The sequence below is a fragment of the Falco punctatus genome (genome assembly GCF_963210335.1).
Source record: "Falco punctatus genome assembly, chromosome: 1".
NCBI lineage: Eukaryota > Metazoa > Chordata > Aves > Falconiformes > Falconidae > Falco > Falco punctatus.
This window is the reverse complement of record NC_137580.1, coordinates 122,832,569-122,859,490: the sequence shown is the minus strand read 5'-3', so window position 1 is coordinate 122,859,490 and position 26,922 is coordinate 122,832,569. Positions and strand designations below refer to the sequence as shown.

General features: G+C 47.0%; 1 protein-coding gene across 14 annotated transcripts in view; it reads left to right on the top strand.

Annotated features, from left to right (window-relative positions):
- The window catches only part of COPRS (coordinator of PRMT5 and differentiation stimulator), a 186,100-nt gene that overhangs the window by 129,902 nt on the left and 29,276 nt on the right, over positions 1–26,922 (top strand). The window contains exon 4 of one of the 14 annotated variants that reach the window (XM_080385398.1): positions 24,383–24,507. The exons of 12 other annotated variants lie outside the window; for them this stretch is intronic. In XM_080385398.1, the coding sequence (XP_080241524.1) occupies positions 24,383–24,438 (56 nt within the window). In that variant the 3' untranslated portion in view covers positions 24,439–24,507. Of the gene's footprint in view, positions 1–24,382; positions 24,508–26,922 lie in introns of those variants that run through there. One more of the 14 variants, XM_080385397.1, reaches the window with a different exon arrangement.

Below are 26,922 nucleotides of genomic sequence, written 5' to 3'. Positions count from 1 at the left end.
TTTATACACTGGAGCTTTGCAGAGCACAGATAGGTTTTTCTAAGATGGAGAGGTCAGTTACTTGTGTTCCTGGCATCTGCTTGGTCTTCCATGTCAGTCTGCCCTGGCAGTTTTTAAAAGTCGGTGTGTTCTCTGCTCTGTATCAAGCCTTAATTTCTAGTCAGGAAAAAACATTGTTGTGGGCAAAGTCCAAAGAGACAGCTTTATTTACAGTTTACTTACCACCTACAGCAACATAGCTCATCACTAGCAGTGCCTTGGGCATGTTTCCACTTTATAACTTAGTGAGGCTGTTTACAAGTGTTGTCAACAGAAGGACTAAAGGACAAGGGTGGAACTATGGCCCCAGTAAAATCAAAGGCAAAACTCCCATGGATTTCAGTGGGCCAGCATTTCACTTAGTACTGTATGTAAGGAGCACATATTTTATCTTGTTCAGCTGCTTTTCCTAAAGCATATTTAGTCTGTGGGCAGCCTCATGGGCCCTGGCAGTACCTGCGGTGCCTCTTCTGTGCTGGTAAATTGCAGGTGTTGTCTGTCACAACCATTACTTTTCTGTCTTCAGATCACTGCGCTTTCTCTCTGGCTCTTGGAAATCGTTTGGTTCGTTTACTACAGAAGCTCTAGATCTGAATCCATGTAACACTGGAAAGAGGAAGCAGAAGTGATGTTTATGGACTTTCCCATGGCTACAAGAAGATGAGTTGAATTCATAGGCTGGGTCAGTAGGCCAGCACTCACGTTGGGCTAGCACATCAGTGAGAATTTTCTGGATTAACAAATCATCTGGTCTGTAGAAGAAATGGATGCATCCTTCTGTTCCCTTCCCACAGCCTTCTTTGTCCTCCACCCAATTAAATTAAGTTGTGAAATTATGGGCAGATTGTACGTACATACACCAAGTAGATACACACGTATACATAAACACCCTGCACAAGCATGCACTTCACATGGTATACAGGTTTGGTAATATTATTTCCATCAATTAATCTTCCTGTTTCTGAGCTTGTACAGTTTCCTGTCTAATCTCCAGAAAAATAATTTCTTCCTATGTCCTGAGTGCCAGTGATATGCAAAGGCCAAACTGCACTGCACAGTGCCCTTTGGGAAGAGACTCCTGCTTAAAAGCCTTCCGGATCTTGGCTGTCACTGAAGACAATATTTGGAAGGATGGGAAAGCAACATGAGAGGCACATGGAGCAAAAGCAGTGAGCGTCAGCAGTTTACTACAAGTAAACAGTTGAATTTCTCTAGCTGTTGTGTTCATCAGTCTTGTAAACAGGTTCTGACTACAGTAAGATAACAAAGCTGGGGGCCTATCCTCTTCCTATGCATTTTGAGTTGTAAACTGCCAACATTCATGTCAGCCATTCTGCTTCATCCCTCCGTGATCCACCATTGCAGTGTTTAAGTCCACTGCTGCAATGTTTAACTTGCCCCTGCAGAGTCCTTTGCTGGAATCAAAAATCACCAGCCTCGCTTCTTACTCTTGCAGGGATTTACAAAAGAAGGACTTAGTTAACTGTCTGGGGTCAGGCAGTGCTCCACATCACTCCAAAACTGTCCTCTGCATTTTGGAGAATAGGATATTACTGTCCTATTTTTTTCATCCTGGCCATCAAGAGGAAGACAGTGCTGGCAGCCGTTTCTGCTGTCCTGTTTTGAAGAGAGCTGTGTGATCTGGAAACTGATGGTGCAACCTTGTCTGATAGCATCTGCTTTCCCTGAATAATTGTGGACATTCCCACCTCTCCACTCATCCCTCCAAGCACCTTGGAGTCATAAATTGCAATGCTAGAGCAAATGGAGTCATGTTTAGGGAATGATCTCCCTGTTCAAGGTGATTCCTGATACCTGACGTATGAGAAGACCAGGCATATGCTAAAAATTCCTTGCTAATTTGGGTTGCTAGTTCATCAAAAACATCCTCCCAAACACGCACAGGATGTATTAAGTTATGGTATAGTAAGTGATCAGCTTGTCATACTGACATTTCTGCTCCTTGCCAGCAAGTCCCGGACTTCATTCTCTCTCTCAAGAAATCAGATCTGTTAGTGTCACCCTGCAATAAATTTGTGTAACTGGAAACCTCTCCCCAGGCATACCAGCATATGAGGACAAGTGAGCATTGCTGGTCTCTGGAGACTGGTATATAAATACATACTGGCCCGACTAACGACGTCTCTTCTCTGTTACAGGTCCAATGCCGTCTTCACCTCCAGATCTTTGTTTTACTGTTTGAGCCTTGGTCCAGTAGCACTTTGGCGTAGGCACGTAGCGTGTTGTGAGGTGGGGCTTGGCTTTTGGGGCTATCAAATGAGGGGATTTAGTTGTGTGTAAGTTGCTTTGTGTTGTTACCTTCCCACTTACTGTTCTACTTAGAAAAACTTGGAAATGCCACCCATCCTGCTGCGGCAGGGGTGGCCCCAGCCCCAGCGGTGTCAGGACACAGCCCCCGTGCGTGCTGTCACTTTGGTGACTTTAGAAGTCTTAGGAATTCTTATAAATGAAACTTCCTCTGTGTGGTGATCCTGTCAGTAGTGTAGTAGGTGGCCAGAAAATCTGGAATCTCCAAGTTGTTGTCCCTGTACATGATCTCTGACCTCTTCTGTTAATCGATTTCTGCCTCAGTTTCCTTACCTGAGTTGAGAGGATTTCCCCGTTTTGGGACCTGTAAAGGAGTGCTCTAGGTTAAGTATTGTTCTGCTGCTTTTCAAAACTTAAGAAAAAAAAAAGAAAAAAGAAAAAAGTCATTATCACATCTAAGAAGACAACTCAACGAAAAGCCTGTTTTCCTTTAGAGTCCTGAACTGGAACATTTCATCTTTTATTCTAGTTTTGAAAAGCACTGTCCATTTTACCAACTGTTATCAAGGTGATGACTGAATGCTTTTAATTCATGAAAAAAACCTGCCCTTTTGTAATAAGGAAATGCTGAGACAAGTGTTTTAAAAAGTTGTGGCAGGAGCACCTTTCTCCCTGTCACCGTAGTATTTGAACCAAGAGAGAAAAACTGAGTATAGGCTGGAGCAGGCACAGCAATTACAAAAACACCACCATCCCAATGATTACTGTTGTTATGTTGTATTATTGAGAATCACTGGAGCCGGTAAAGGCCGGTGATGCTAAACCCCTTCATGCTCTTTAAATCATTTCATCAAGTTCTGGAGGGCTGGGAGTGTCTTTTGTCAGTGCCCCGGAGCTGCGAGCGGCGCAGCGGCTCTGAGCCCACCGCTGCGCTGTCGGCAGGATCGAGGAGCGATGTCAGGCATGGGGTGTGTGGCTGGAGGCCATTGCGGCAGGGCTGGAAAGGACCGTCCAGGCTGATCTCCGGCTGATATTATCATGGGTCAATGATTTCTTACAGCTGATGAAACCAGCAGTAGGGACTCTCATGGTGTAATATTTATTTATTTATTTCTTAGCTTTCAACTGCAGTGCGGCAGGTAATAGTTTACCAGGTGCTCCTTGACTTCTTTATCAGGCTAATTTTTGGGATACTTGCTCAATTTCGACATTTCTCATTGGTATTCTTAAGGAAACTCAGTATAAATAGTCTGCTGCGTTTTGCAGAGATCATGCCAGTCATATTCTGCTTTATCTGGTTTCGTACCAAGGCAGTAGCCCACATGATTGTCTCTTATTTGCAATCTTGGCTCATTAAGGTGATAATTTGATAAAGCAGGTTGTTGTCTTTACCTTGGGGGATCTCTTCTGGTTTGATGCATTGATACTGTGGACAGACCTGTCAATATGCGCCTCTTTGTTCCCAGCGAGTGCTGCGGCATGTCCCGCACAGTGATTTATGGGCCCCCGCCTGGTGCAGCCTGCCAGCCCCAGCACAGCGCGCTTGGCAGAGGCACCAGGGTGTGTCTTGGGAAAAAGCTGGGGATGGGGCATGGGGAAAAGGCTGGGGGAGGTTTCTGGGGAGCCCCTCTGTGGCCTTGCCTCTCCCTGACTCCTCAGGCAGGGGTTTATTCCGCTGCTCAGGGCAGAGCCCATTTCTTCAGTAAGTCCGATGCTGCAGTGGGTTGCGGAGGTGACAGAGGTCCGTGAGGATGTTCTGGATAAGTTTCCCTCAAGGAGAAGTCAAAATCACACACAGTGGAGAGGGGTTATTTCACCCCAGCAGCAGGGTAGGGGCTTGGCTGGCACCAGCCTGCTCTTCGAGGCTCAGTTTGTCACTCAGGTGCCTTGAAAGGACCCAAGGGGTGGAAACGGTCTCATCTCAGCAGCCCTGTGCAGGGCTTGTGTCCCCTGCAGGGACAGGGGCAAGAGAAGGCGCAGCAAGAGGCTGCCGAAATCAAAAAGATGTCTCAGACAGCCATCAATTATCAACGCCACAGTCTGTGTCTAGGATTCAAAAAATGAGAAGTGTTGAAGCTATGCAGGTGTTGGAGGCATCCCAAAGTGAGTGGATGGTGATGGTGGAGCTGGGTCCTGTGCGCGCGGCGGTGACACAAAGTGGGGCTCTTTCGGGAGCACCTGCAGGGCAGGTATCTGCAGGGAGGCTCCTGTCCCATCATGTTCTCTTGCCTGTTTGAGAAACCTGCATATAATCCTGCTCAGCACTGAGAACAGTCATTTCCACACAGGATTGGCTTGGAAATTAATTAGTGGCATACAGTTTATGTTATATATTACCAGTAAAAGTATTTTTGGAGATGGAGTGCTGATAAAGAGCTATTTCTGGGGAGAGGAGCAGACATTGGGCATTATCGGGGTGTTGCAGAGCAGGTATGGAGCCTGGCCACCTGTGGGAAAAGACAGAAATAGCAAAGCAGCCCCTTCCCTGTCCTCATACAGAAACTTAGTGTCTGTTCTTCACCGATGATAAAAGGACAAGTTAATAATTAATAATAATCCGAGTCTCAATGTGACTACTAAATAATTTTCAGTTAGACATTATGTAAATTTGAAGTAGTTTTTTTACTGGTCATGCATAATAAAATAACTATAGTGATTAATTTTTCACCCTCAGAGTTTAATTAAGATCATTCAGGAGGTTTGGGCTGATACACCATGCTATAAATCACAGTCCAAGCCACTGAAAAAAAATAACTGCCTAGCTTTTAGATTAGATAGTGATATTTTGGGGGTGGAGATCTTGCTGACAGATAGTCACCTGAGTTGTCCTAATCAGGAGGGCCATTTGGTCTTCTGAGCACTGAAGTGATATATACTGGTTGTAAGTATATGCAATTCAATGTGTGCTTTTCTGGGTTTAATTTTAGGGATGGAGTCATTCCATTGTCAATATTCCTGCATAACTCATTGTAGAATAAATAGAGCGTTATTCTATGTTAGCCTAATCGGATTTTAAAGCCAATGCAACTGAACTGTCCAAAGGGATAAAGTGGATAGTATCAAGTCATATTTTATTCCAGAATAAATGTGTCCAGGTGTGCGTTTTGCACAGCAGTTGTGCTTTGAGTGCACAGGCTTAGCTTGAATCACTTCTCAGGCTTAGACAAGCCTGTTTCCCAGTCTCAGCAGAAGTGCTGCAAGATACACAGGGCAATGTTGATTATGGTTACTATAATTGCAGCCTCTGCAGAGACATCACAGCTTCTCCAAAATGTCCTGAGTCCAACACCAAGGAGCTAGTTTCTAGTACATATGCATTTGTCATGGTGCGGAGCAAAATGAGCCAGCACACTGATACCCCGGGAAAAAATTACTGGGAGATGGTGTCCTGTATGGCGGCTCCTGCAACGCATAGTTTTTTTCTCTCTGGTTTCTCTGGGTGTCTTCCATGTGACTGGGCTGTGTGCACCTACGGCTTTGCCCCACAAGTTAGTGCAAGTCTGCAGGATGTGTCAGTACACAGGATGGACCCTGACTCATGGGGAAAGCATGTATGGAAAACGTTGCCGTACTCCTATAAATGCTTGTTTTTCTTTTCTGTGTCATTTTTTTTTCCCCATTTAAAATAAAGCAGGAGTTTAGTAATAAAAACTAATGCTGAAAGGAAGTGGTGCGGGTGAGCCCTCTAGAATTCTGCACTGTATTTATGAACAGAAACTCTTTTCAGGAGAGTCAGCGGGATTTGAAAAAAATAAGGTGGAGGATAGTTTCTCTGATGCCCAGAAGGTAAAGCCTAGAATGGCCATCTTGCTAAATCTTCACTGCTACACTTGTTATTCCAGAGTTATGAAATAACAGGAAGATACTACTCTGAAGTACCTGTTCCTAAATCCTACCATTTTATTCCAGAACAGAGGGTATCTTTGTTCTAATTCAGTTGTATTCTGAGGAGCAATTCAGTAATAACTATCGTGCTTTAAATTCACACCCTGTATTATGCCTAATTGTCAGGGATAGGCAAACTCTGACTTTCCTTTTAGTTTCATTGCTGTAAATCCAGAATAACCCTGTTGAAATAAGCCAGTATTTTTCAGTCATACCTTTGAAATATGTCATTTCAAAGGAATGACTCTGGATTTTACCAGAGACATCTGGCCCAATGTGTGTGAAAAGACACAGTCTGCGTTAATCACACCAGACCACTCCCTCAACTGCAGCGTCTTCAGCAGCCCCACAGTAACGCAACAGGCAGCAATTCTCAGCTGTGGCGTCAGGAAGAACAGAACATCAAGGGAATAATTAGCATCTAATTTAGTAGTTAGACCAGGATCTAGGTGGGTTCCTGCATTAAGTAATTGCTTCCAGAGGCAGGCGAGGCTGGGGCTGCTCGCTCTGCTCTGCTCTGCTCTGCTCTGCTCCACCAGGCCAGGCACCCACCTGCCTCCAGCTCCTCCACGGCCGGGGCAAAGCAGCTCCGTTAATGGTGCTTTTGAGGGTTGTGTCTGGGAACGTGGTAAGGAGCCCTTCTCTGCTTCTGATGTACAAGAAAATGCAGGGCTGTAAGCACACCCTTACACCCAGGCAGCTTGCTGAAATATAAGCAGTGTAAAGGGCTTTAGGCACATCATAATTTTCCTTGAAGCTGAAGATCTCGGTATAATCCTCCTTAAAAATCTGTCAAAGGCTTGTGGCTTGTGTTTGAGAAAATGGCCAACTTGTAGATAGGTCTTTGCTGGAGAAATGTGATCTGCTCTGCCCTGTTCTCGGTGACTAATTCCTACATTCTGCAAGTTTGGGTGTCAGTACCTCACGGGGCACTGGGACCTTCCCTGCCGAGCAGCTATCCTCAGCACTCCCATCGCCAGCCATCGCCTCACGGTGACACAAGGTCTCGTGGGGTGTTCAGGATTGTACATCCCCACCCTGTAGCTCTGTGGACTTAGAGCTGGTTGAGATGGTTGAACCATGAGAGGAATAAAGTGTGCATCCTTCAGTTTGGAAAAGGTCTATGATGAAGCTACATAATCCTTCCTGCTCCCAAAGGCAGGGGCAGGGGCAGGCAGGGCTCCAAGCTCCCTGCTGTGCTCACAGGTGCCTTTGCAGCCACCTCCTGTCCCCAGGTCCCCCACACGCCTCTCTTCACGGCTCTGACCCCGACAGCTTTGGCTTTCTCTGGTGTTTGGCTCCTCCCCAAGGAGAGTGCATAGCTTCAACACTTCTCATTTTTTGAATCCTAGACGCAGATTATGGCGTTGATAATTGATGGCTGTCTGGGACATCTTTTTGATTTTGGCAGCCTCTTGCTGCGCCTTCTCTTGCCCCGGCACGGCAGGTGAAGGACCTTGGCTGGCCGGGAGGATGGAGGCAGCAAGGTCTCGCTGGCTGCGCAGCCTCTGCTGCCCGCTTGCAGGCAGCTGCTTCTGAGTTTTTAATTTCTGTCACTGACTTTCCAGTCCCTTTGTTCAGCCTTTTAAATTTGCCTTTATTGTTTTAGCCTGTCTGCAAGTATCTTTGTTTTTCTTCCAGAAAAGCCTTCGCTTGCTCAATTAGCAAGAAAGCTCTTTGCAGAGTGTGCCATAGCTCTATTTCTGCCATGGCTAAGTGCTTCTGGAGCATTTGGCTCCTCCCCAGAGAGGATTTACCCCTGCCATCCTCACACCTGCTATTGCTGGGCATCTTACTGCACGTGTTGCTGTGTGGTGCCTTGCAGAAAAGGAGCTTCAGTGACACAGGAGTCTTGATGTGTTGCCACGGGTTAGGCCGATCTATGCTGTCCCAAGCGACGGTTTTAGCTGCAATGTTTGCTCCCTGCCCTATTGGGTCAATACTGTGTTTTCCCCACACATGGGATCTTTCACCATCCAGATTTTTTTTTATTTGCTTTTGTCTTACTTCATGGTTTTGCTGCTTTAGAGCAGAGGTTATGAGGATACAAGTCGAACCTCTCACATGTTGGGAGAGAAAGGCGAGTGCTGGCTGGTGTAATGCTGGAAATACCTTCGGGGGTTTGTGTCTCACCCACCCCGGTCAGGTCTAAGCCCTGGCCTGAGACACCCACCCTTGGCTCAGACCGGGAGCCAGACCATGCATCGCAGGAGGAATTCAGAGCAAGATGCCTTGATCTGGAAGGCAGCTCCCTGCTTGTCCCCAGGCAGACCTGGAGGCTGTCCCCAGACTGCCCTACCACCGCCTCCAGCGCCAGCAGGACAGGCTCCGCAGAGGGCTGCCCTCCTGCTGCGGGGGGACCTGGTGGGAGACCTTGCAGAAGAGGCCGCAGAAGCCTCTGCCATTACATCTGCATTCAGTCTTTGCCCAGGCACAGGATGAAGAATCCTCCTCTCAGGGGGGTTGTGGCACTCCGTGTCGCTATTTTCCCTGGGTTTGTAGTCTGTTTTAATTGTGGGTTTGCTCTTATAAGCTGGGGGCTAAAGCCTAGAAGAAAAGTGTTTACAGTGCTGCTTACAAAATCTTCGTAGAGTTCAGGGGCTATTTCAGCAAGATGTTCCTGAACAGTTCTTCACTACATATTGACGCTGATCTATTCCCTAACCCACTCTACATGCTCGGACTGTGCTAGCAGCCTCACAGCCTTCTCAGGCTCTTTAGCCACCACGTACAAAAGAATGTCATGACTTTGTGAGTGCCCCGTGAGCACAGGTAAATATTAGGACAGCTTCTGGAGCCTTGCAGCCTCGCTGTGGACATGGAAGCCACTTTGGCCTAAAAGTTGGGCAGAACTCGATTTGTTTTTTTCAGGACAGAAATCATTCTTGCATAGAGCACTCACTGTTGGGAACGTGGCATTAGGATCCTGCTCACAAGGCCCATCTCTCACAAGATCCTGGGATTTCCTTTGAAGCCCCTGCCCCAGGTGAGTGGGACGGCTCATGGGCTCACTGCTGGCACAGGGGTGACATTTGCCCTTGCTGGAACTGGGTAGTTGTTGAAGCTGGTTATTTGCTTTGTGTGATTGATCACATCTGTACAGCACGTAACGCTGCCTTGCGAAACGGCTCTTTTATGTGTCAAACTGACTCACAGTGTGACCTGATGTAGATGTAAGGGGATATTTAAGGAACAACTGAAATTCAGAGAGAATTGTGCTACTTTTTTTTTTTCTTCCTCTGGGGTAAAATGCCTTTATCAGCTGATGGGGACAGGGCATGGTGCCCTGTGGGACCAAGGGGGTCCCTTGTGATGGCCGTGGACATGGGAGCTGTGCCGTTAGCTGCTGCAGTGCTCCACCCTGCTGCCTCAGTCTTGCCAAGGTGAACCTGTCCAGCTCGCACCGGTGTGATTTGATGAAGAGGGTGAGGAAGCAGCCTGACTTTCCCTGCTTTGCTGCACCCCACTGTGTGATCTCAGGAAGGTCAGCGTGAGACACTCCACAAAGGCACTGAGGCCCTGAGTTTGCAGGTGAATGTGCATCCTTCAAACTTCAGGTGATCTGTCAGTAGGAACTGGGCATATAAAATGGATCTGACCCTGCTTCTCTTTCCCCAGCTGCTTTTTGCTGGTTAGTTTGCACATAAGGTTTGCCTTTTACCTTATGAACAGCACCCAGCACAGAGCGAGGTCTTTGCAATCCCACTGGGGTCTTTAGGCACTTGCTTAGTGTTAATGCTGGGACTGTGGCACAGAGAAAACCTGTCTGGCTGGCTTATGACCTGCTACAGTTATAGAGATGGAGTTACTGGGAGGGTGGGCTTTATCCCATCAACACCTTCCTGTCGCTGCTGAAGCGATGCTACCCTTACATGTCAACACTGAAAGCATATCTCTGCTGCATGCAGTCCATCTACTGGCAACGAACACCACAGTGAAAGATGCCCTTTAATTGACGTACTTCATAACAAGTCATCTGGAAATGGATCTGTGCTTGGAGCCAGGTGCTCCTGCATGTGCTGTAGGGCTGCTTTGTGTGAGGAAAGGCCCCTCATTGCGTTTGCACAACTGGGTCTTGAGCGTTTGACCCTGGACAGTAAAATTGGTTTCCAGATGCCCAATCTGCAACTGCTTATTGCATACTTTGGTGAAGACACCGCTGCCTCACTCACCAAGGCTGCTTCCGAGCAGAAACAAGCTGCAGAGTGGCATGGGCCGTGCTTGGCTGTGCTCTGACATGCTCTTGTGTGAGGCACACAGCTGGGTACGTGTATGATGGGCACATGCTGGTGTGTGGGTGCCGTGATGGACGTGCCAGGCCACACAAAGGTTGCACCCCTGGCTGCATCCGTGTGCAGAAATCCAACAGCAGCAAACTAAGTGAAAGGCATAGAGACGCCTGAAGTGAGTTCAGAGTTGGCCCGTTTCTCTGAATTAGAATGAACGTACAGTCTTTCCTTCTCGCTGCAGAAAGCCTTCCCATGACCCAGCATCGAAGGGTGGGAAGGATGCTGTGGGTCTCCCTATCCCTTTGTGTTGACCCTGGAAGTGACTAGAGGGGGAGAGGGACCAGAGTGCATTTCCTATCCCCGGTAAATCGTGAAAGAGAGAAGGGAAGAAAGATCTCATGTTTGAATCCTGGTGTTAAAATGAGTGTCTCAGAAAGCTGAAACCAGCCTTGCCTGGAGTGATGAGCGGGTGCTCTGCTCTGCACGGGAATTAGTGTTTCCCTTAGCGCCTGTGAAAACTGCCAGAGCCAAGGTGAGGTGCTTGGCACCTGGGTTTGTTATTGGCGCCTGGGTTTGGTAGTGCGTCGCCTTTGAATCCTGCCTGAGGTTCTGCTGAAGAAGACGGATGATCCATCATCTAATGCTTGTTTGTCCGGCCCTGTTGACTACAATGAAATGCTTTTGTTTTACCAGGGGAGCCTGAGCATTTCATACGCAGGCCCATCCTGTGAACTTTAAGGATTTGGGCACAGATGGTGGATGGGAATCCAGCCCAGCCCTTCACAAGCTGCCGTCCCGGCAGAGCCGTTGCTGTGCCGCTGCAGAGGGTGTGCTGCCTCTTTCTACCCTTTAACAAACACAATAACTTAGAAGTCTCCTGTAGAGGTGTGGTAATTCCATGTAACACTTGTACATAAAACCACAACGGCACAAAATCCCCTCGTGCAGCTCCGATCCCTTGGTGAGTCCCAGCCACACAGCGTGGTTTAGTTGAGCACTCCCTGACATCAGGCCGGTGCCTTTCCTTTGAGCAAGTGTGTGGATGTCTTTGCCTGTGAGAGCTGAACCAGCACATGGGTCTGCACAGTGAGACTTGCCATCAGGGACTAGAAGCCCCACAAGAGCAGTGAGAACAGCACCTTTCAGAAAAAGGGTTGTGCAGAAAACTGGAGGGAAGCAGTACCTGCTTTGGATTGATCAATAATGCCTTTTTTTTCAGTGTTTCCTGGGGAAAAAAAAACACCAAAAACAAATCTAAAACTCTGCTGAAGAAAATTGTATTTTAGGTTGGAGCAAATACTTCATATTATTTTGAAATGCTCTTTTCAGCCTGGGGATGCAATTTGGTTTGGTAGCAGAAAGTCTGTTAAACAGTAAGCTGAAAAGTTGAGACAAGCAACTGCTGCATGTGTCCAGGGCAGGTTTGGTTCCTGCTTGTTTCTCTGAACATCTCAGCAGTGAGGGTTAACAGGGATGAGGATGTGTCAGCCCTGTGCCAGGTAGTGGATTTCAGCGTGCAGCAGCACCAGCTTTTGCATTTTTACCACAGATTTTGTTGCAGTTGTTTTTCAGAGCTCTGGTTCCTCATACCCTGTAATTATGTGAGTTTCAGCATTCTGTAAAGCTGAAGGTACATTGACAACTTTTGTGATTGTACAGAATAGCTTGAAAACAACCAAAAAGTTTTAAAAGGAAGAAGGGCAAATACAGGAAACCCAAAATTACATTTCTTTGAAATCTCAAGATTTGTAAGGCAAACTCATGATTTTGTGGCCTAAGACAGGACTGCTAAGTGCTTGGTGTTGGCAATGCTGTGTTTATTTTCCATGCTTGGATTTCTGCATGGCTTTATACACATTATGAAAAATGCTGTATTTTATGTTATTTTTTAAAAGGAAGCAGATCTCTTTGTTGGATGATCTCCAAACCAGACTGTAGCATACAATAAAAATTCTATAGTGCACTGTAACAAACTACAAAAGGCTAAGATGTTACTTTACCAGCACAAAAACCAAGCACATAATGGAGGAAGAGAATTATAAGGTATATCGCTCGTATTTATGGCCAAAAGAGAAAAAAAATACACACTGTACATGTATACTGCATATTGAAATTATAGAACAAAATTTAATTAGAACTTTGTAAATAAAATCCACATATGCTGATTTATGATATATTTATTTCTCAGCCTTTGAAATGATGGCTGCCTTCACTTTGGAAACCAGTCATTTGCAGACATCAGGTCTGTAATTCATGAACTGGCACAACCAGAAGTTTGTGGATTTGAGTCTGGCAGATGCCAGTCCCAGCTTATCTGTTTCAGAGGCACATGCTGGGATTCCCAGTGAAGGAGGCAGGGGAAGCATGCTGCAAAAGGCATCTATAACAATTTTTTTTTTCTTTCAAATGTGTAATGATAAAGATTAGGTGGCTTGTTTTGTTCATTAAAAAAACCAACACTAATGTAATACGCAAGTATAAGCAAAGAGAGAATGCGTGCTCTTTGTAGGCTCCATCTAAATGTCCCCTTCCCTAGAGAGAGTACTTCGTGCTGTATTTGCAAAAAATACGTGATTAGTACCCAAGTCATGAGTGAGAACTGAAAGCAACTGGAACACCAGCCTTTCTTGTGTGAGACAGCTCAGGACTGGATCAAGACGTAATGAAACATGCATATGAAAGGCTAGATTGGGATGCCTTTACTCACAGTAATGAAGTGTCAGCTTTCCTGAATCACATTGCTATACCGTGGGCTTCCACTTCTTTGCCCCAGTCCTGAGAGCAAGTTAATACACCAGTTTCCTCTCCACCCCTGAGCAGGTTTGGAGGTTGGTGCCTAAATGACTCCTGAGAACAGGAATTCGAGTGTGATTTCTTGATGTGGTTGGAGCCACATTATAGTTTGCTGCTGCTGGAAGGAGGGAGATCCTGTTCTTCCATCTCCTTCCCAGCTTCTGTCCACATATTCCTGCTAGACGAGCTCTGTCACTCAAACCAGTGGATGACCCGCCGGGTCCTGATGTGGGCTTCAAGCTTCTGCACGGACACCTTATCTGTTGGACACAACACAGCATACTTCCCCAAGTACACAGTCCCAGAGCTGCCTCCAGCTGCATCACAGAGGTCTGCAGGGAATAAACACATAACGACTTGCCACCAGCTAACCAGGAGTGTTACCTGGAAGGTCTTGATCAAAGCCCCAGAGGGAGGTGGCCGCTCAGGTGAACCTGAGTGTCAGGCTCTCCTTTCACCCCTCTAAAACTGCAGCAACTTCAAAGAACATGTCCCTTCTGATTGTAGAAATAGGAGCTCAACTGGAAATAAAAACAAGAGTTACTAGTTCTTAGCCACTTCTAACTGAAGGTAAAATTGGATTTTAAATTTTTAAGTAAAATCCATAAAGGACTTGGGTGTGCAGCAGGACTCTTGCTGGAGGGTGTGTTCTGCTGCTGACTGAAAGGAGCCCGCAACAACTGTCTTACTGATTTTGGCTTCAGAGAAAGAAATTCATGGTTGTAACCACTTCAGCCTCTGCTATGGGGCACGTAAAAAGCTGTGATGGGTCGGTAGTTTAGTGTTGCCACCAATGCTAAAGGCAGTTTTATTTCGTATCTTGTGGAGATTGGTTTGTGTCTTTTACTATGGAGCCTTCACGTCATGGGGCCCAGCTCTCCTCCCTGAGTAAATGGGTAGAGGTTGAATGAGGCAGCTCTCCCAAAGTGGGACTGTCACTAGATGATGGCTCTGTCTCCGTGATACTGAAAACAGACATCAAGGCACTTTTTACTAACACATTCCATCAATGCTAGAGACTTGTCACACGGGGAGCAAACACCGAGTGAAGCAAAGGAAGCATTTACAATTTGCTGCCATGAAAGGAGACAAGATAAATCAATAGGAACTAAATTAGCACAGCCAGCGGCCCTCACACCTACTTTGGAAACTCTATTAAAATCCATGGCCTAGAATTTGCAGGAGGGATTATATGCGTGAAGGGTGAGTCAAGATTTTAGAGTGAGCTAATGTAAATGACACCCACTTCTCAAACTGCCTGAAAACACTTAGTGCCAGAACGCGCTGCCAAAGACAAGAGTTCTAGTATTTGCTGGCTGTCATTGGCCTCAGATAAATACATTGGAAGGGGAATAGTGGAGGAGTCAATCAAAAGATAACACTGAGTAAAGCTCAGTTGCATAACACAACGAGAAGTCAAATTTAACCAAAGCTGAACATATGTCTGAGTACTGGGGGCACGGTGAGAAGTGTGATGGCCCAATCGGAACCCACAGAGAGTCGTGTTTGAGAACAACACACAGGAACAAGATCTCACAAATACCTCGTGTGATTGAGTTGGTTGTGTTATCGTGCTGCTCTTGGGTGACCTTTTTAATTCAGCTGAAATGATACGTGTCCTGGGCGTTTGCAGAACTTTGTAGATTTATGACAGCATCCCACTGAGACACTGAGGTACACGAAGACTTGCTAAAAGTCGAGTTGAAGTAAATATTTTCTTGCAGAAATCTGTTTATTGGCATAGTGAATGCACCATTTGCAGGAAGCATCCAGTGTGTGTGTTCTGTGCAGCTGATCGGCACATGCGTGATAATCTCAGGCACTGGGATTGTTGTTGAAGCACAGAGCAGGCTCAAATCTCCAGGGCCACATGCGTGTTGGGGAGTTGATCCCTGTGTATGTGACAAATCAAGGAGTGCCAGGAGTCCAGCAATAGCTACTCCCAACCTGGCTCTGGGTATCTAGGATTCCTAGACAAATTTATAAAGTCCTCTACTTCTGCCAGGCACAATTGGTATGAGGAAAAAAGAAGTATCCGAGAAAACCTGAACACATGGGAGCTCTGCGCAAAGAAAATATCATTGTCAGCACACTCAGTCCTGGCTCCCAGACTCTTGCTATTCCACAGCACCTTCAGGAGAATTTCATTTCTGGTACTGACAGCAGCATGCTGGTAAAGCCCTCTGGACTAGCAGGGGAAGAAGAACTGGATCGGGGCTGGCTGCACAGCAGTGGGTTTTTAAGTTTTGCCCCTTTCCAGGCTTCCCAAGGAAACACAAACATGCAGGCCATGGCTCTACACTGTGAAAAGGGTAGAAACCTGAGTCACTTCCCCAGAGCCTGCCAGAGGGACTGCAGGGATAAACTAGTCTGGTCCTGCACCAGTTTGGCAGCCTTTTGCAGAAGAACACAGGCTTCATGCAAGGGTGGAAGAGCACAACTCAGCAGTTACAAGACAAAGTTCTCAAAGTAGTTACGGAACAGGAGGTTCTGCCAGTCCCGGTGGTATTCTTCACCTTCATTTACATTTCTGTAGTGTATTGAGCCCTTCACCTGGGAGATGCTATAGAAACACAGGGCACTAGTAGCACGGAATATAAGAGAAAAACTAAACACTGTAAAACACGTGCAATATAAGCAGGAATAGAATTCTGTGCATACTCTCTGCAATTGTCTGGGTCTTAAGCATGCATTAAATTGCAGCAACTAAAGGCTATGGAGTACAAATCATAAACGTGAATTCTACCGCAAAACTGTCAGGGCAGAGATCTGACCAACATTATAAAATATGAGAAGTGATTTTAGGAGCCTCTGTTTTGATGAGAGGGATTTCGGAATTGCTTTTCAAAGGTCGGCTGCACAGCGTTTTCAAAATATCAGGCGCCAGGATTGCTCTTCGCTTTTGTAAACCCCCTGATGTTTCTTGTGCATTGGCACTGCACCTCACTGGGGGAGACTTTGTTTCACAATGGGATATTTGGGCACTGTGGTAATGGGAACTAGGAAGAACTCAGAAGGCCTTTCATGCTGAATCACAGCTTATCTTCTGCATAGCAGAAGGGAGGATTCCAGATCTTTTCTTCTGCTTTTTACCTTCAAGAGATTTATGGCAAACATCTTTTAAAAGATCACAGGGAAAGAAATGGCCATCCTCCCTACCTTTTCTGTCTTTCTTAAAACAAACAACTGGGAGATAATTCACTCTTAAGTGGTTGTGTTAGCTGTGCTGGCTTCGGTGGTGTGTGCCTGCTGGAAATGAGCTGTGGTGGGCAATGCCAGCTAGACACTGGGTCAGCAGCCTCATGTGCTGCGTGCCACCGTATAGACCTTGTTTCTGCAGAGCAAGAACTAAAACCTGAAAGATGGCCTTGTAAAGTTTCTCTAGTGGATTGCTGGTGGGAAAGCTTGTCATTGCCCAGTGCTTATCCATGGGGCAGCTGTTGTAACCAGATTGTTCTGATGTGCAAAGTCCCTCTGATCCGTTTTGGGGGGACCTTGGGGCTGCATGGGAGGTGAAGATGAGGAGGGCTGCTCAGGCAAAGCCTATATGGGTGTGCTAAAAAATGATTTTTAGATATATTCAGTGTGGAACAGATTTTCTCTTTTGCTCCTGTGCAGTTTGGTGGGACCAGGAAAGCCTGAGGTGCTGGCACTCTGCCTTGGATGAGTGGAAAGGACCTTGCAGGGCTTCGCTCAGTGGCTCAGGGTCCTGCAGGCCTGGACCTTCTTCCTACTCTGGCACACTTCTACATCTCATCTGTGATGAGATGCTGCCTGCAAGTCTCTCATGGACCAGACTGTGCATAAACTGAGAGCAGCTGACTTCCCATCCCAGCAGAAAAATGCTTTTGGGGAGGAGAGCTGGAGGGTATCAGGTGGCTGTACCAGAACCATGGAGCACTGCAGAGGAGTTCCCTGTAGAAAGGTAGGGCAGAAGGTGCGGGAATGTCCGGTGAGATGCTGGTGGCCGGTGGCTGTTGTGAGAAGGGCAGGTGTCTGTGGGCTGGAGAGCAGAGGGTGGCAGGGATCTCCGCCGGCTGTGCCAGCACGGGAGGCTCTGCCGCCCCAGCCTCTGCCTGCGCCGCGCAAGTGCTGCGCTTGGCCCGGAGGTGGACGAGGACTTTAATAAGGAACGTGTGTGGTGGTGCCCTTGCCGAAGGAAAGGTGGTCTGAGGAACATCAGCCTCGTGCCTTGTTTCATCCAGGGCACAAACTGTCAAAATGGGAGGGGGCTTCATTAGGGCTAGAAAACTTTTCGGAAACTTTGGATTCCCAGGGATATTTCCTGACCTTTCAAATGGATCCAGCGTAGGCTTACAGGAGTTCGGACTGAAAAGAGCTGAGAAGAGGTGGCATAGCAGATCTCACAGGGCTCCTGTCCCTGCAGGCTGGTGTGCCTGCGTGCTTGCAGCGCATGGCAGCACAAGTGCCACGCTGTCCTGCCGTGTCTGGGCTGCTGCACTTCAGGCGTGGCACGGCTCCAGGGCTCAGAGCTTCTCCTTGGCGTCCGAGCTAGGTCATTTCTGCAGCTCCCCTGCATCCCCAGTTGTTATTAATGGCACACCTGGTGCCAAATAGGATCTTTTCCATTCTTAATCTGTGATTAACAAGGTTGTTAAAGTCATTCTCAGCTCTGCTGAAACCAAACAGAATTTTGTATGACATACTGGGCAAAGGCTCTGTTTGAAGTAGTCTTTAATCTTAGTTATAGGATTAAATCATATGTAAACAGTCACATTTTATCAGCTCAGCTACGAAGTAATTTATTTGTTAGTCTAATTTTAGTAACTTGTAGGTAATTCAATATTACTTGAAAAAGGTTGTATAGGAGCAAGCAGAGCTGATTTTCCACCAGTAGAGCAAGTGAAGGAGTCCCCTGATCCCTCCGAAGGCCCTTGCCTGTTACAGATAGGTTCAATGATTTTAGAAAAGCTATTCCAAATGTGTGAAAAAGCAGAGTGACTAAATGTGGGGCTTTGCAGAACTGAGGCCTGCCATTGTATTTTTTTGGCAGTGTTGTTTGACATTGCAGTACATTTTTTGTAAGTGCTAGTGTTGCATCTATTTTTACTGCATTGTGCAATTAAGACGTTTAGGACAGAGCTATAACTATTGAACATTTTGCTGGAAGTTACTGTATCCCAGCGGAAGAGATAAGCTGTATTTTCCTTAGAACTAGAGGAGGATAGAACTGTGATATCCCAGTCTCTGTGGCAAAGAGTTTTGGTGCCGTTGCGGTCTGTCAGCCCTTTCATGCAGTTAGACTGTGTAATCATCAGCAGCCTTATTTATTTCATGGGCATTCAAAGGTGAGGAATGATCCTTGTGATTAGATTAGCCCTTACTGTAGGATTTGATTTTTTCCTATTGGAAAAATTATCCTACACTGGCAATCTGAAAGACTATGTGAAATCCAACGTGCAGGATGTGAAACTATTTCCCTTTGCACAAAGGCATTTCAAGATGATTTCTGAGTGAACATGGATATAGTTTTATTGCTGCTCGGTGCTAACAGCTGAAGGAGGTTACAGGAGAAAAGGAGCTGGAAGTTGATAGGCAGTGGTCTTACGTAAAATTGAACTCTGTCCAGGAATCTTTTACAAATCGAGCCTCTTCTCTCCTTACAACACCCGGGACTTCCAGGTGATTTTGATGGGAGTGGGGGACTCAATAGCCTCCTGTGAAGGTGACTGTTTCCTATTCCTGCTTCGAGCGGGGCTTTGCAGGGCTCACCTCCAAACGGCCCGGTTGTGCGTGCCTTAACTCCTGTTTAACAGGCGATCCTTATTGTATCATGGGGGAGTTTCACCCATGCGCCGATCTTCTGTTTTCCTGGTGAGAAATTCGGGCTGAATAAATGCCAAGGACAGTTTAGAATTTTCCCCTCGTTTTTGCCCAGTGTCTTGCATGCTTGAGTATTGGTCATACCCAGATCAGTATTGACTTACACTGGGAATTGAAACACCCCCTTAAGGGATCAAAGTTTTGCGATCGAAAGTAAGAATGCCTTAATTTGGGTAAAATTGATCTAATCTGGGAATCTGCAACATTTATAGCAGCTGGCCTGCGTTCTTGGCCATACACCCCCCAGTCCTTTAGAGAGACAGTGTTTACAGAAAACATTTCCCCCCTTTTTTTTTTGCAGTTCAGCTAGCTAAAGACATTTCATTATCTGCCTGACTTGCATGTCTGTGGCTGGGGAGGATCTGAGTTTGAAAGACTTTAAAGAATACTCTGAAATCGTGACCTGCAAGGCTCTCACTTGGTGCGTGTGGTGGGGAAGTCTGGATACCAGGGCAGGAAAGGCCGATATGAAAGAATTATGTGACTCAATTGACTGTGAAATTCTTCTAGGAACAGGTGTAATTGTGATCGTAAACATTTGTGAGGTATTTTACTACCAGCTTTAATCCCTGCAGAGGGGAATATTTAGGAGTCGGAGAATAAACGTGAAATTAACTTCAAAGGCTGAGTTAAAAGATCAGGAACTCGAACCTCAGGCCTGGCCAACAAGCTGCTGAGCGCAGAGGAGTCTGCAGCTTTCTTTGATCCGTTGTTTTCCTCCAGATTGGTGTATCTGTGACTCCAAGAGACCCTAATGGGGATCCTTAGGGTGGTGGCCACCCCAGCCAGAGTCCTCTCCAGCATGACCTTGCGTTTTTCCATTAGCCCCCTTTCTTTAATGTGGTAACACAAACTGTGTAACAAATTGATCACAAACCCCAGGAGGGGAAAAAATGAAGAGCAACGTTTTGCAGCTGTGGCACCATCTCTGCCAGAGAAAGTGGCGCTGGGCTGGAGTAGCGATTTGTGGAGGGAGACATTAAGAAAATAGGTGAAAAAGGTCGTATTTCCTCATGCCTTGCGGAGGCACAAAGCTTTCCTTTAGTGAATGCACAGGAAATGTAAAACTAGGCGAGGGTCTGAGAGCTGCGTAAGGAAGTTTGATACGGGTTTAAAGTCCTTCCTGTTCTTAGGGTCAGTGTCAGAAGTAAAATGCCATTTATGTTCCACTGGAGCTCCGTTTTGCACAGCTCCTTGCAAAGGCCTCTTTGCTGAGTGAATTTTTCCCACTGCCATTAAGGAAACACAACTCATTGGTGATTTCAAAGAGGGAAAATGAGAAGCTATAAAGACGAACATGTCGGAAGTGCTATAGAGTGATAAGGAAGCCAGGATGGTAAATCAAAGCCTAAGGAGGAAGGACATGAAGGGGCAGGCAAGTATAAATCTTTCTAAACTGATCAGGGAGCTGGTGGGGCGTTTAGAGGGATGTGAATGTAGAGTCAGTGGTTGGAGCTGCTGAGAAGCTGAATGAATTCCTTGACTTGATAAGCAAGGGAGAGCAGCTAAAGGTCACGTACTGTGAGGACAGGGAAACACAGTGGTTTTCTATGTGGGGAGAGAGAGAAGGCATATTATTTAAAAGTTTTATGTGTGTAACCCAAGCAGACAGTTGGGAAATTAAAACTATTAAAATTGACAAGTCACCAATTTTAGATTAACTGCAACCTACAATTCTTGGACTTGGTTTCTGGCCTTGGTGTTTGAGACATCCCTGGGAGAGTGGTGGTGGCTGAGGAAGGAGACACAGAAAGCATTGTCTCCTTATTCGGGGGGTGGGGAAGGAATATAACATCAATTTGGGAAAAAAAAAAAAAAAAGAAGAAAGAAATTAGGCAAGTTGTAGAGAAAATGAAGTAGATATTGCTAAAAGGCAAGCAGCAAGCAAGGTTTGAGAGCCATTTAGTAGACAGTGAAGTGGCCCTCACTACGCAGTGGTCTCACATTTCTGAAATCTGCTTTACATAGGCTGAATGTGCATTAAAAGTGCTCTGTGCTTCTACAGCACCAGCTACCACAAAGGTCCAGCTTTGGAGAGAGCTTTGGGGTGTTGCTGCAGTACAAACCATACCAGAGAGCAACGCGGTGCCTGGGGCTGCACAGGGCACTGAGAGCAACTTGCACACCAGCATCTTCCTGATTCCCCAGTTCCAATGGAAATGGCAAACATGTGCCAGTCTTAATGTCGTGATTTTTTAAAGTGCCCTGTGAGTTTAGGTGCCAATAACCTACAGTGGTTTACATCCACTCCGTGCTACTTGTCACTAGCCATAGCAGTGGCAGATGACAAGCTTGGTCAAGTTGGTGCTTCCAGCTGCCCTGATCTCTTGGGGCCAATGCTCCTGCCGCTCTGATACGTGGAGTGTAGTCAGGATGGAGCTCTGTGCTCAGAAGTCTCCATTGTGGTCAGAACCATTGCACCATGGATTTGATTGACTTACAGATCTGAGCCTTCAGATAGACGCACTTTTTCCCACATCCAGTGTAAGTGGTGAGATCTCATCCTGTAGATGCTGTGCTGACTGCAGAGGACCTTTGTCAGGTTATTTTAGTTAAACTAGTGTTTTCCAACGTTATTTTTAATTTATGGAGCTCTAAACATTTGACAGTGCAGGTTTGAACCCTTCTGCAGCAAACCTAAGCTTATTTACTGTCTCCCTGCTCATGTAAATTCTTAGGAGTTTTTCACAGACCTATGGAAAGAGTCTTTGTGCCTGAAGGGACCACAGCTCAAACCCCCTGGTTTAATGAGGCTATTGCTGCTCAGAGCCTTTTATTTTCGTAAGCTGTGTGAAGATGGAGAAACCAAAGAGAGAAGGATGCATACCACAAGCTCTTCTTACCTTCAAGAAATTAGGAATACGCTTTATTTAGAGGATAATTTCAATAGAGTTCGCAAGACTTATGTCCCACTAAAGAGCGGAGGCACAAGGCTCCTCTTGTGACGTGTCAAGTTACCCAGGAGACAGACTGAGCAACTGAGAAATGTTGCAGCTTTTTGGGAAAGAGATTTATATATAGATGTGTTACGGGAAAAAATACCTCTGCTCATACATGGTAATTCTTCTGTCTTACTTTGTTTGCTATCTTTCTTTCTTTATTGTTTTCAAAGATTTAAAGGAATTTAATTAAAAAGGCAGTTTAACTACCCTCTTCTTTCCAGATAACAAACACTAAAATAAAATGAAGTGAAATATTGGAGAGCCTGCTTTATATCCCTTTTAAAACCAAACACAAAAGCCAGATGAGATCAGAGGGTTTATCAGGCAAGATATTTCCAGAAAACATGAGGAAGCAGTGCTGCCACCGCACAAGGAAGGGCTGAACCTTCGTCTGGAAAGCCATGGTCCGTTCTCATCAGCCAGGATATCAGAAGGATAAATCCAAAGTGGAACTCGGAAGGTGACTGGGACAACGGGTGACGCTTACAAGGAGTAACCAGAGGAGCGTGGGTCACTCAGTGCAGCAGAGCTGAAGTGAGGGCACTGCTTTCTGTAGATGCAACAGAAGGAAGAATATTATATAAATAAAAAGAGCTCTTTGGCTGACAGCATGATTATAAACTGCCATGGAATACACTTAGGCTGGAAATGAGGAGGGCTGTGGACCTCAGAGCAGCGGGGTTCTGCAAGGCCTTGCATCAGGACAGCAAGGCCAGGGTCCCCCTGCGTCACCCATACACAGAAGGGATTGCCTGCCAAGCTGTGCAGGTGGAGTCTGGCTGCAGCGATCATCTCCAGCCCTGTACGCTCCCAGAATACATTAATTTCTTCCATTAGCCTGGTGTTCCATAGGCAACTGTCTAGCTGTGATCTTCCCGAGAGCCAAAAGTAGGCTTTATTATTTAGGTTTTAGCTCAGCTATAATACATCATTTAGAAAAGACCCTGCTGTGTTAAGATGCATTCAGTAACGGGGCAACACCCAGTGTATATATTACACTGCACTCTGCTTTGTCTTTGTTAGCGCCCACGTCAGCAGGTGAGTGATCAGCGTGGCCCCAGCCACGTGGTGGTGGTGCATGGTGCTGAGTCTGTCCGAGTTTTACATCTTCTGCAAACCTGGTGCTGCTGCATTCCTTACCAGCACCCGGCACACCGCTACCGATGCATCTCAGCTGGAAAGCGCAGACACTGCTTCACTCCTGTGTGTATCCATGCTCTCTGCCTTTCTGCTGTTTGCCGCTGGGGAAGATTTCAGCTGCTTGGGCTCCTCTTCCCAAACCTGGTTCCCCCCGTCCCTGCACGCCCTTCCCATTCCAAAATGCATTTTGAGGCTTCTGCAGTAGTGATCTGGGTGTGCATAGCTGGGGGTGCAAACCCCACGATCCCTAAGGGGGGAGCCCTGGGCCTACACCCTGTGAGGCCGTTCTCCTGAAGCTGGCTTGATGATGGGATCTGGGAACTGCACCACAGCATGCTCAGTGGCCCGTAGTGACAGGTTTATAAAACAACAAGGCATCCATTGCCTCCGGTAGAGATTGTAGCCTGGCTTTTCTCTTGTGGCTGTTGTAGCAATAATCATGTGTCTGCAGCTTTCCCCAGGGTGTGCTGCCGTGCCTTCCTCTGGCAGGAGTTGCATGCCTGACTCTCAGAGCTCTCCCGTCGCTGGGGGGGCACTGAGCAGCACCTCCTGGGCGGGTGGTAACCGCTTTCCATCCCACTTACAGTCAATAGCTGCAAGGGGAGTCTGGAAACGGGGATGCAGGAAGGGAAGGGACCCATAGGGCTGCTCTCATCCTGCCGTTGGCTCTGCTGGTCGGCACCAAGGGCTGCCAAGCGTGGCGGAGCAGGGCTGTGCCGGGCACGGGTGCTGCGCGGCACGCAGGGTCTCTGCCAGCCCCTCCCGGGGCCGGAGGCAGAGCCCAGGCGGAGCAGCACCCCGGTGTCAGATGTCTGTCTTAGCCTCTGACCAGCGAGAAGGTCTCCATCTAAATCAACAAGAGCCCTCTGGACTTCGAACCATGGCGGGCGGGTATTTTTAGAAGCCAATCAATCAGTGGTGACTGTTCAAGTTCAGACAAGTCAAACACCGCCTGCAAAGTTACACAGAAGCACTGTGTGTCGTGGAAAGGTTGGTGAGCCTGCTTATTTGACAAGCTGTGCCAAATCCATGAGCTACCAGAGCTGAGTTCTTTTTAGAGAGATAGCTGTAAGAAGTAGAAGCGTAAACAGACTGTGGATTGTAAAACACACACTTTTTAAATCGAAGCAATAAATTACAGTTTGGCTTTCCACAGAAACTTTCTTTCAAGGTGCTAGAAGTGTTTTCCAAACCTGAACGTGGCCCTAGGTTGAAGGTTTTTCTACTTGGACTTTTTTGCAGGTGAAGAAATTGAGGCACAGAAGCGTTTAGGGCTACCACGGTACCACAGTCTCTAAGAATCCAGCTTGTCTCCAGGGAAGGGCTGTGCTACCAGTGCTGGAAGAAGAAAAGAAACACCTGTACCCTGGCATTGACCTTCACAGCCTGATTAGCTGAAATCAAAGTAATGGGGTTAGATCAGCCTTGGGGCAGAGAATGGAAGTGGCAGACGGGTGGTGCTTTGGTGGTTCTGCTACGAGGTAGCAGCATCTGAAGCCCTTGTAGGACCTTCCTCAAAGAACATGAGCTGGAGTTCGCCAACAGGAGCACAGAGAAGAGCTGATTCTTGCAGGAACCTCCAGATGCTATTGTAGTGTGTAGGGATGAAAATAATAATAATAACAACATAATGAATCGTCTCACTCCATGAAAAATGCCAGCACAGCCAGGACTCAGGCTGAGACACTAGCAAGTCAGTAGCCGGATTAGAAAGTGCTGGTGTTCTGATTTCCAGAACCGCAGCTTATCCAGCTTGAAAACAGGCGTGATGTTTTCTGTTGTCATTAACCACTGAGACAGGCACCTGTGGCTCCTGCCCTGTCTGCTTCTCTGCTGCTTCGTGTCCTTCCCTCCATCACTGCAAGGCGTCTGCTCCAGAGTCCTCGCCGGAGTCTTTGCACAGCTGCACAAAATGTAGTGCACGATCTGATTCTCAATTTGGGCTTAACTCCTATGTTCAATGCCAGCTGGAGGGCCCTGCCGAGTTTTTGCTGATGCATCAGAAATATATTTTTAGGAAGGTTTCTCTATAATTATTACATTATAGCTACTGCTGGATTGTTCAGAGTGTAGTAAACAATTGCTATACTTGTTAGAGGTCATGAATAGAGAAAAACATTCCTCTGTGTGAGGTCCGCTGTTAAATAATAACTTGTCATTTCATGGTGTAGGGGGAGTGAATGCCCTCAAAGGGACGTGCTGACATTGTTCAAGCCAGTGATCCAGTTCCTGTAATTAACACCACTTTCTTAAGGCTGCTTCTCCTAGCAGGAACAATGGGTGCGCTGAGGGACAGCTGTTGCCCCACTGCAGCTCTCGTCATCTTGTGTCTTGATCCTCTCGCTGTTTTCTCAGTTACCCGTTCTGCAGCGGCACTGAGGTACCCTTATGGCCACAGATCCAGGCCTCAGGGTGATGGGCAGGTGATGAGGAACGCTGTTCACTAACAGCTCTGTGGGGCCCGGCTCCAGGCAGGAGAGGTGAGCGGCAGGAGAAGGTGATCAGGCACACCGAGGTTATTAATGAGTAATTTCATGATGTGCTGGTCTAATGAGCAGTGTTCACCTTGTGGCATCTCTGCTGTCTGATGTGGAGGGAGCACTCACTGCTGCCTTTTCCTGGGGGGATACTAAAGGTGTCTGTATCCTCCATCTGTCATCTCCAGTGCACCTCTGGGAGCTTCAGAGCTTTGAGAAATCCTTTTCTCTGTCTCGCTGAAATTGACTGGTATGTTCAAGAACTACTCTCTCTCTCGCTTTCACACACACACACTGTGATGACATGTAAAGCTTTGTTTGCTCAGGACGTCTCGGCTTTGCAATAACCACCTTGCCATCTGCCCAGACCTAATGTGCAGTTGTGGTTTTCATGGTGCAGAAGAAATGCAAGGATACCGCTGTGGCTCAAATCAGTTAACAAAACGGGCAAAGGAATGATCCCACGGCCTCAGGAGGCCTATCTCAAGGCCAAAGCAGAAACCAAGAAATCTGTCTGAGCTGCAAAAAGCGAGGGTAGAGCAGTGAGCCAGGGCCTGGGCAGGTGACAGATGTGTCATTTCTGACATCTCTCAGTCCCTCCCTGTGGTGGTGGGGATCTGCCCATTATTACATGGTGAGAAGAAAATGATGTCTTGGCGAAAACACGGCAAGCGTAAGAATTCAGCCTGGCAGGAGCTCAGCAGGGACACGTAGGAGCTGATCGCACCGTTTCAGAGCCTTTCTAGAACCACTAGCTGGGGGGAAAGAGGAGATGACATCTCCCACGTTTCTGCATGCAACAACTCAGCGGCTCTGGTGGTCTTTGGTAGACACCACTAAAAGCGTGGCCAGGCTGTATGTGGTCGGCCAAAGACAGTCAAAACTCTGCTCTGTCGTCTGACTTGCATGGGGAGGTATCTCTAGGAAACAAGTGTTGCTCCCCAGCGGAGCTGGCCGCGAGGCCCCTGGGCACTGCCCCCAGAGCCGTGTGGTGAACCCAGATGCTTTATGACTGCGCAGCTGACGGGTGGGCAGCTGAGGCATGCAGCTGTTCGGGGTGAGACTGGCTGCAAGTTGAGGAAATTGTGTGAAGCGGACCTCAAGGTTTGCAAAGAACTGCGGAGATGGAGGACTGTCTTTTGCAGAAGAAGCCCTGAGTGAGCGGTGGAAGGAGCTGAAAGGCATCTAATGAACTGTAGCAGTGTATGAAGTGTGGCTGAGGTGAATTAGGATTTGAAAATGACCAGTTAAGTTCAACATCTGTGACAGTCCAGTCAATATGTGCAGCCTGGGAGGCTGCCACAA